The sequence below is a fragment of the Branchiostoma floridae genome, chromosome 12 (assembly GCF_000003815.2).
Source record: "Branchiostoma floridae strain S238N-H82 chromosome 12, Bfl_VNyyK, whole genome shotgun sequence".
Taxonomy (NCBI): domain Eukaryota; kingdom Metazoa; phylum Chordata; class Leptocardii; order Amphioxiformes; family Branchiostomatidae; genus Branchiostoma; species Branchiostoma floridae.
The window spans coordinates 521,178-531,693 of record NC_049990.1 but is presented as its reverse complement, the minus strand read 5'-3'; the positions used below and the strand labels follow the sequence as shown (position 1 = coordinate 531,693).

The following is a 10,516-nucleotide window of genomic DNA, read 5'->3' as shown; positions in this document are numbered from 1 at the left end:
CACATTTTTTCCCTTCAAGTGTTTCTTGCATACAATGAGCCTTTTTTTGTTTCAAAGCAATATTTCACCTTTACTGGAAAGCTTTTGACATTCAAGTTCAACAACACAAGCATAGTTTTTGTGGTGCAGCTTGGTTTGCAAAAGGTCTACAGGGATGAAACAAACGTCACTAGGTTGTTCATTTCAGCTACATCTCATGTCCTGGTGTTGACTTCTTCTGCCAGTGACGCTGACAGTGAACACATGTTAACACACTAGTACTGTAGTAACTGTTACACATGTAGTCAGACAGCCGCTAATGGTAAACCATGAGATCATTTCCAGGCTTGCAAAATGATACATCTAGAAACAGTAGCAACATGTAGCACATTTGTAGTGCAATGAACACAAATGTCTGCTTAGAATTGAAGAAAAACCTGATTTTAGAATAAAGAATGGTTTCATATTTGTTAATTACCTTATATAATTATCAGGTTGACAAGCTTTTTTTGATGGTTTTGTGAAACTTTATCAACACTGGTGCAATAATGCTACAGTTTTTGCCAAAAAAGGAAAAAACCTCTTGTATGATTGTTTTATGTAGGAAGTAATGTTATACGTTCCAGTTTTGAAACCAGAAAACGGACACATGCACAAATGTGACATATAAGCCACATTGACTTTAACGAAGAAAGAAGCCTTTGTTTTAGATTGAAATGAAAAGATGTGAATACTCTGTACCAAGGGTGCGGTCACATGTGCATATATTCAAGTCTGTATGGAATTATTAGCCTCTACCAGGCTCCACTGGTCGCTGGAAAACTAGTAAAAACTGGACAAATATAGACACATAACATGCCAGAGGAGTTAGCTGACCGAGGTGTATGGTTTACAACCAGCTGGCATCTTATCTGACATATTTGTCCAATTTCTACTATTTTTCCAGTGACCAGTAGAGCCGGGTAGAGGCTAATAATTCCATATGCACCTAATACGGACGTGAATAATTATATACTACGCACGTATGACTGCACCGTAAAGAATGATATTAGTGATAACAAGTATGTGACACAGAAAACTGTGTTATAAGTCCGAAGGTGCGGCTGTATAACTTTTTTTCACATTCCATGAATGGTCACAAATGGCAATTTGAATGTTATTCCTTACTTTGTGCAACATTTTATTGCATGGAAAGCCATATAAAAGTGTGCCACATTTGAACTTGCTACTGTTTGTAAGTACGTTGTATATATTATAGTATCAGAACATTGTCTATGGACAATGTACACCGTAGTGTAGCGTAGTTTAGTAAAGCAGGAAAATTTGGCTACATTTTCTAATTTGAAACACGAGAACTGAGATACATGTATGATGATAAAGGTACCTTCGCTTAACTGGTATCTTAATTAAGTGTTCTACCAAATTAATGAATGTATAACGAGCAGATCCATTTATTGTACTTTAAACAACAACCATTTTCATTGTGTTAAACTTTTATTTGTACACAGGAAACAAGTTTTCCTAGCTTTGAACACGTGGACATTCAATTTGACAATTTTGCTATCATTACATAATTGTCCAAGTTTATTGGATGCCTTATTTGTCCATTAGTTGACAAATGTAAGGATCTTGCTGTAATTTTCTTTCCATGGTGCCTTTTTTATGATGCTGATATAAAATAATTTAGTAACAAACATGGAAATTATGTAGATGAAAACTCCATAATGTTGGTCCGAAACTCTTTTTTTTTACTCAGATTGAGCAATATTTGCATTTTGTATAAAAAGCACGTAATTGTTCTTTACTTTACGAACGCCATGCAAGTGTCATTTTTATTTCCTATTTGTCTGTGATATTGTCCATACATGTTCCTGTATATTGCAAAAAAGATTCTTGTATTATACATAATTTAAATCATGAGAAAACATGTAAATAGCCGACTGCATGTGTGAATTTGACACGATTGTGATCATTACAGTTGATGCGTTCCATGCGTTCTGACGATCTCACAGCCACATCATAGCAAAATATTCATGGAATGCGACGACTAGAATAAAGTATGAAGAATTTCAAAGCTTTACATTTCGTTGTTGTGTCCTGGCATGTTTTTTCCATTTACATAGTTTATCAATTAAAGTTTCTGATTGAGGAATGGGCTCATTTGATATATAGACTGATATTCATGTACTGTAAATGCATTTAATTTCGCAGGGATTTAATTTCGTGTTAGCGGGGAAAAGGACTTGCCGCTGTGGTTTTAAGTTCGCGGTTAAGTGGTCACCGCAAAAACTGGGAACAATTTGAATCCACCGCAAACATTTCTGCATTCACAGTACTTGGTGTTGTGGATATCATTGGGCTATACTGTAAATGCATATACTTTCGTGGTGGTCTAAAGTTCGTCGTTTTCGCAGTAGCCGCTTCACCGTGAACTTAAAACCACTGTGAACATTTTTCCATTGCAGTAAGCGATTACAGTGCATGGTGCTACCGGGAACTTAAAACTACCACCAAATTAAATCCCTGCAAACTTAAAAGCATTTACTGTATACGTATTAACTAACATGTTAACTTTAAAGTTTATGTTGAGTTGAATTGTTATTCCCAACAAAAATTGCCCTTATCCAAATTTTCAACTTTGTCAAGGACAACATCCGATGAAACATTAAGATGTGTCAAAATTACCTCATCTATGATCATACTGAGTTTATGATCCACTGCTCAAAGAGTCACATGATCTATATACAAAACGTGGCGACACAGAAACAGTGCATTGTCCAGCCCTTGACAAAGACGAGTTGGAAAACGTCATATTTTGTGTTAACTGGAAATTACAGTAACTGTTCAACTTTACTTAAGAATGACAACTACCAGGCTGAGCCCAGATGAACTTTCAAGTTAATATTTATCATTCAGCCCATAATTTTGTTTTCTTGTATGTTATCTATTTTGTTGCGCCTTTAAGACGTTATTTCTTGCTGGAGAGCTGTGCCTTCATGGTGCTGATCTTCTCAGCCAGGACACGATGTGAGGAGGTGCACTTACTCAGCACCAGGTTCAGATCCTCCTCACTTCTCTGCTGCATCGCTGTCTCTGCCGCCTGCTCCAGGTTACTAAACAAACAAACAAACAAACAAACATGTCAACAATCTCTTACTCAGCACCAGGTTCAGATCTTCCTCACTCCTCTGCTGCATCGCTGTCTCTGCTGCCTGCTCCAGGTTACTAAACAAACAAACAAACAAACAAACATGTCAACAATCTCTTACTCAGCACCAGGTTCAGATCCTCCTCACTCCTCTGCTGCATCGCTGTCTCTGCTGCCTGCTCCAGGTTACTAACAAACAAACAAACAAACAAACAAACATGTCAACAATCTCTTACTCAGCACCAGGTTCAGATCCTCCTCACTCCTCTGCTGCATCGCTGTCTCTGCTGCCTGCTCCAGGTTACTAAACAAACAAACAAACAAACATGTCAACTATCTCACAACATCAGTCGACTAGAGGGCATCGATTCAAGCTTACAGTGCCACTGGCAAAGTCCTTGGTGCGTCGTCAGTCGTTTGCGGTTAGGACTGTACAGCTTTGGAACTCACTGCCGGTTAAGGTTGTAGAGGCAGAGTCTGTCAACGCTTTTAAATCAAGGTTGGACTTATGTTGGAGTAAGAAGAGATACCACGAACGTCAGGATGGTGACTACACAGGCGCAGCCTACTTCACCTAGGTATCTTCAAGGTATCTCGGCTGAATGTTCCAGGTTACTAAACAAACAAACGTGAAGAATCTCCATAGCTTAATCCAGGTTACTAAACAAAGAACCAAACGAAGGAAAGGCAAGAGACCCACCCGATCTTGATGTAAGCCTTGACCTTGGCGGGGTCGGCGATCCGCCCGACGTACTTGTTAGCCTCGTATCTGTTCTGGTGCTTCAGACACACATCGATGAAGGGCTGCAAACGGAGTTAAACAATCAATACATCAATCATTTACTTGGATGTAAGTTCATCTGTGACAGTAGTCAATATTATGCTACAATTTTAACTCTATATCCGTACACAAAATAAAGCGCTTTCCAACAAGCTTTTGATCAATCCTCTGCTCCTTATCAAGTTGAAATGACCCAAAGCCTAAGTCAGACATCCAGATCAGAGGTGTGATGTCAATAATAGGTCAAAGGTGCTGGCAGCCAATATTGGGCCCCGTCTTGATCGAGGGAAGGTTGGTGCTTCGTTATCCACATCATAGCCAATATGGTGGACTTTATTACCCGCAGGTCTTACCTTATATCCAATGGGGGACTTTGCTATCTGCAAGTCTTACCTCATAGCCAATGGTGGACTTTATTACCCGCAGGTCTTACCTTATATCCAATGGGGGACTTTGTTATCTGCAAGTCTTACCTCATACCCAATGGGGGACTTTGTTATCCGCAGGTCTTACCTCATAGCCAATGGGAGACTTAAAGTTTGTTATCCAAGGTCTTACCTTATATCCAATGGGGGACTTTGCTATCTGCAAGTCTTACCTGAGATAGCCAATGGGGGACTTTGTTATCCGCAGGTCTTACCTCATACCCAATGGGGGACTTTGTTATCTGCAGGTCTTACCTCATACCCAATGGGGGACTTTGTTATCCGCAGGTCTTACCTCATACCCAATGGGGGACTTTGTTATCTGCAGGTCTTACCTCATAGCCAATGGGGGACTTTGTTATCTGCAGGTCTTACCTCATACCCAATGGGGGACTTTGTTATCCGCAGGTCTTACCTCATACCCAATGGGGGACTTTGTTATCTGCAGGTCTTACCTCATACCCAATGGGGGACTTTGTTATCTGCAGGTCTTACCTCATACCCAATGGGGGACTTTGTTATCTGCAGGTCTTACCTCATATCCAATGGGGGACTTTATTACTCGCAGGTCTTACCTCATACCCAATGGGGGACTTTGTAATCCTCAGGTCTTACCTCATACCCAATGGGGGACTTTGTTATCTGCAGGTCTTACCTCATATCCAATGGGGGACTTTGTTATCCGCAGGTCTTACCTCATATCCAATGGGGGACTTTGTAATCGTCAGGTCTTACCTCATATCCAATGGGGGACATTGTAATCGTCAGGTCTTACCTCATACCCAATGGGGGACTTCTTGCTCTTAGCGAAGCGGTCCAGCTCCGCCCAATCACTGCCCTCCGCTAGAGCCTGGATCTTCAGCCACCAGAACCTGGGGACACAGAGGTCATGAACTTACTCACACATGGGGGTCATAGGCGAAAGTTCACAGGTCAGGTCATAGAGAAGGCAATCTGGTGAAAGAGAGGTTGAGTCACAAACTTCTTACACATGGGGGTCATAGGGGAAAGTTCACAGGTCAGGTCATAGGGAAGGCAATCTGGTGAAAGAGAGGTTGAGTCACAAACTTCTTACACATGGGGGTCATAGGGGAAAGTTCACAGGTCAGGTCATAGGGAAGGCAATCTGGTGAAAGAGAGGTTGAGTCACAAACTTCTTACACATGGGGGTCATAGGGGAAAGTTCACAGGTCAGGTCATAGGGAAGGCAATCTGGTGAAAGAGAGGTTGAGTCACAAACTTCTTACACATGGGGGTCATAGGGCAAAGTTCTGAGGTCATGTCACAAGGAAGGGAACCAGGGGACAGGGAGGTTAGGTCACAAACTTTCTAACAGGGTGTGGTAATAGGGTTTCACAAGTCAGGTCACAAGGAGGGAACCTGGGGTGACAGTCACAAACTTTCTTACGGATGTGAAACTCTGGGGTGGGGTTGAAGGGAACAGGGCAGGGGTTATGGGGAGAGGGTCACAGTTAAACCATGTCAGAATTTTCCAGCTGGGGTACTTTATATAGAAGGAAGGAGGCTAGAGAAGAAGAAACTGCTAATATCCTTGGCATCTTAAGAACCTGTCCGTACCTCTTACCCGGCACCTTAAGAACCTGTCCGTACCTCTTATCCGGCACCTTAAGAACCTGTCCGTACCTCTTATCCGGCACCTTAAGAACCTGTCCGTACCTCTTATCCGGCACCTTAAGAACCTGTCCGTACCTCTTATCCGGCACCTTAAGAACCTGTCCGTACCTCTTATCCGGCACCTTAAGAACCTGTCCGTACCTCTTATCCGGCACCTTAGACACTATCCCACTTAAGATTACCTGTCCGTACCTCTTATCCGGCACCTTAAGAACCTGTCCGTACCTCTTATCCGGCACCTTAAGAACCTGTCCGTACCTCTTATCCGGCACCTTAAGAACCTGTCCGTACCTCTTATCCGGCACCTTAAGAACCTGTCCGTACCTCTTATCCGGCACCTTAAGAACCTGTCCGTACCTCTTATCCGGCACCTTGAACTCCTTGCGAAGCTGCTCGGCCAGCTTGTGGTTTCCCTCGGTGGTGAGTTGTGAGATGGTGTCGTGTAAGGACAGGTCCAAATATGGTCGCTTCAGCTCCTCCTCCAACCTCATCTGGTACTTCAGCAGTCTCACCTGCTCCTCTGTCACCTGGGGAAAGTTGTTTGTTTGTTTGTTTGTTTGTGTAAGGACAGGTCCAAATATGGTCGCTTCAGCTCCTCCTCCAACCTCATCTGGTACTTCAGCAGTCTCACCTGCTCCTCTGTCACCTGGGGAAAGTTGTTTGTTTGTTTGTTTGTGTAAGGACAGGTCCAAATATGGTCGCTTCAGCTCCTCTTCCAACCTCATCTGGTACTTCAGCAGTCTCACCTGCTCCTCTGTTACCTGGGGAAAGTTGTTTGTTTGCTTGTTTGTTTGTTTGTGTGAGATGGTGTCCTGTAAGGACAGGTCCAGGTACAGCCTCTCTTAACACAGGGGGACCATCTTTCTACTGAATAAGCTAGTGAAATACAGTTTCTAAATACCATTTCAATTTCGGATTATGTAAGAAAAAACAAGAATAAAACCGTTGCTGCTGAAGACAATCAAATCTGTTACATTTGGATGTGATCTAGTCTGTGTAACACAAACTCTGCTGTTTGGGGCTGTAACTGGCCCCTCCCGCAGCAATGTTGGGCGGGCTGTACAGAAGCATGATTAAACCAGGCTAGATTTGATCAACATGTATGGAGTGGTGATTCAGTTTGCAGTGTTAGAGTAATCAATACTACTGCTGTTTTGATATCTAAACTTTAAACATGTTACGTCGATGTAGGTTAGACATCCAGGTAATAAGATACGCCAAAAATATTTACTCAAGCAACTGGATATGGTTTTGAAACGGTCAGACGTTTCGGATAGAATCCACTATCCTTCGTCAGTGACACTGAAGAGATCTGGAAGAAACAGGTCTTTTATACTCTAACTATGAATGAAGACAATTTCAGATGTCCAATAGGAAAGGTTGTAAGACAATTCAGACTGAAGACAATTTGGATTCCAAAGAAAACAAAGCTAAGCCAAAGTCAAACTGAAGACAATTAGGATTTCAAAGGATAGCAAGGCTAAGACACAGTTAATGCAAATGAGTCATTTTTAAACATGTTAATTTCATGACAGACTGAAAAACAAGCCAATATCGACTTGAGTTGTATGTGGTGTATAAATAATGTGCAGTGAAATAATCATGATTATCGGGCGCTGATAATCGTTGGACGGACCTTCGCAGCGAACTCGTTCCTGGCCTTGGTGTACGCCTCCTGGGCCTGCTGTAAGGCTCGCAGTCGCTCGTCCATCCTCTGGAAACAAACAAACAAATAAACAACATGTCAGGTCAGAGGCTTCCTTCGTCAACCGTTCAACTCTAATGCTCTAACAAAGCTCTTTATTTTTTTATTTATTTATTCATCTCCAGACATGTGGGTAGCCCCTTCAACTTGTTTGAAGTTGATTTCCAAGGGGGCCCACTACATAAATAACAAAAACGAAACGTGTTACATTCAGTAAGACAACCAGAGGACAACAAACAATATATACAAATAAACCGAAGCGTCTTTACCAAGAACAGTTGTCGATGTCAACCAAAAACGTCAACGGTGGAGGTCAGAGGTCAATGTGCGGAGGAGTGTGTCTTAGGGCAGCTTTAAACTGCCGTAGAGTTGGTGCATGTCTAATGTCCGCCGAAAGTGTATTGTAATATGTTGCTCCTCTGTATGCAAATGTGCGGTGGCCGGCTGTGTTTGTGTAATTGGGTTTATGGAGCAAAGAGGCTTGTCTGGTGTTATGGCTGTGTAACAGGTGGTTGTGTACAAAGGTGGTATCCAGGTATGTCGGGACAAGCCCGTTAACACATTTAAAGACCATCACACACAAAATGCATTTCAAATTATTGGACTAATAATCTTTCTGTCCTGTCTTATTACGATATTTTTTTTTTTCAGTCATGACAGCGTTGTTTGAAAATTGACTAAAAATGTTTTTATTCAAACACTTGCATTTACAGTATATCAAGTTCTACATGTTGGTACTAGGCATCTGTATGCAATGCACCACATATCAACAGCATATGCATAATTAGATGGATCCGTAGATTACTGTAAACCAAATACTGTAAATGCAGAAACTTTCGCAGTGGCTTAATGTTCGTGGTTTTCGCTGTGGTTGCTTCACTGCGAATTTAAAACCACCGCAATTCTTCTTTAATAGCAGAAAGAGACTATAGTGCCTGTTGCTACCCCGAACTTAAAACCACCGCGAAAAGTCCTTTTTCCTGCTACCGTGAAATTAAATCCCCACAAACTCAAATGCATTTACAGTTACTGTAAATGACTGAGTGTACAAATCTGTGTGTGCCCGAAGTACCCGAGACCGAACTGCTGTTCGTCGACACCTGGAAGTGATATTTGTTGTTTATTTGTTTGTCTATTTACCGTTTCGTTGTAGCTGTCCATGACACGACAGTTGGCCGACTCCTGGAAGTGTTATTTGTTGTTTATTTGTTTGTTTATTTACCGTTTCGTTTTAGCTGTCCATGACACGACAGTTTGCGGACTCCTGGAAATGTTATTTGTTGTTTATTTGTTTATTGTGGACTCTTGGAAGTGTTATTTGTTGTTTATTTGTTTGTTTATTTACCGTTTCGTTGTAGCTGTCCATGACACGAAAGTTTGCCGACTCCTGAAAGTGTTATTTGTTGTTTATTTGTTTGTTTATTTACCGTTTCGTTGTAGCTGTCCATGACACGAAAGTTTGCCGACTCCTGAAAGTGTTATTTGTTGTTTATTTGTTTGTTTATTTACTGTTTCGTTGTAGCTGTCCATGACGCGGCAGTTTGCCAACTCCTGGAAGTCTTATTTGTTGTTTATTTGTTTGTTTATTTACCGTTTCGTTGTAGCTGTCCATGACGCGGTAGTTGGCCGACTCCTGGAAGTCTTATTTGTTGTTTATTTGTTTGTTTATTTACCGTTTCGTTGTAGCTGTCCATGACGCGACAGTTTGCCGACTCCTGGAAGTGTTATTTGTTGTTTATTTGTTTGTTTATTGTGGACTCCTGGAAGTGTTATTTGTTGTTTATTTGTTTGTTTACTTACCGTTTCGTTGTAGCTGTCCATGACGCGACAGTTTGCCGACTCCTGGAAGTTGTCCTCCTGGTAGTACAGGTCCTGCAACATCTCTCGGTTCTGCTCCTTACAGTACTGAAAGGTGAAAGGTAAAGGGTAATAGGTGAAAGGTCAAAGGTGAATGGTTAACAACGGCAGTCATCCTCAACAGAGGTGAAGCATAAAGTTGCTATAGTGGTAGTGCAATGTGGCTTCACTACAGCTTACGTTTTGGTCAAGCACACTGGGTCACCCCTTTACTCTTCTCCGTAATTGTGTTGAGTTCTTAAATATGCAGAAGTTTGACACTAAGTCTTGTATTTACACAAATATTTACATCCATATCTCTGGCTTTGGAGTCCGTTTGTTCCATCCCAGCCTGTCAAGAAGGAAACTAAAATAAATAAAAACAAACAAACACACCTGCAGGTAGAGGCTCTGCGCCGTTGGAAGGTTCCGGATCGTCATGAGGAAGTCGCCCAAGGTCAACTTCTCCTTGAGATGCATCACTACAGTGTAGACTGTGGGGAGGGGGGCAGAGGAAACAGTCTTAGACTTAACCAAATTCTCAAGTCCATGTCTTGAAATTAACATTTCTAAAGAAAATACATTATTAACTATGACATTACAGATTGAAGCAGTGGATTGCTTATTCCTGCAATTATTACAATTTATAATTATTATTAAGACTGGAGTCTGACAATGTAAAATTACCCAGATCAGTGTCCCCGCTGTCCACAGCCTTGGCCAGGGCCAGCTGGTCTCGCCCCATCTTCATCAGCAGAGGAACCTGCTCCGCAGACTTGGGCTCGTATTCCAGCAGCTGGGGTCGGGTTACAGGCAAGGGTCAGGTTACATGTAGGGGTCAAATTTCATGTAGGGGGTCAGATTTCATGTAGGGGGTCAGATTTCATGTAGGGGGTCAGATAGGGGTAAAGGGTACTAACTAAAAGTTAACTGGACCATAACAAAATGACTGAGGTCCTGACATACAGCAAATTTTGAAGAAAAATACATCAAAGTCACATTATTTA

The 10,516-nt window shown here is 41.8% G+C and overlaps 1 protein-coding gene across 1 annotated transcript in view; it reads right to left on the bottom strand.

Moving 5' to 3' along the window:
- Positions 1 to 2,434: 2,434 nt before the first annotated feature.
- LOC118427888 (vacuolar protein sorting-associated protein 16 homolog) overlaps positions 2,435 to 10,516 on the bottom strand; it is a 17,658-nt gene continuing 9,576 nt past the window's right edge. The window contains exons 17-24 of the mRNA XM_035837850.1: positions 10,197 to 10,319; positions 9,906 to 10,003; positions 9,474 to 9,578; positions 7,605 to 7,682; positions 6,326 to 6,495; positions 5,109 to 5,205; positions 3,828 to 3,931; positions 2,435 to 3,092 (exon numbers count right to left, since the gene is read on the bottom strand). Of these exons, the coding sequence (XP_035693743.1) occupies positions 2,948 to 3,092; positions 3,828 to 3,931; positions 5,109 to 5,205; positions 6,326 to 6,495; positions 7,605 to 7,682; positions 9,474 to 9,578; positions 9,906 to 10,003; positions 10,197 to 10,319 (920 nt within the window). The 3' untranslated portion in view covers positions 2,435 to 2,947. The remainder of the gene's footprint in view (positions 3,093 to 3,827; positions 3,932 to 5,108; positions 5,206 to 6,325; positions 6,496 to 7,604; positions 7,683 to 9,473; positions 9,579 to 9,905; positions 10,004 to 10,196; positions 10,320 to 10,516) is intronic.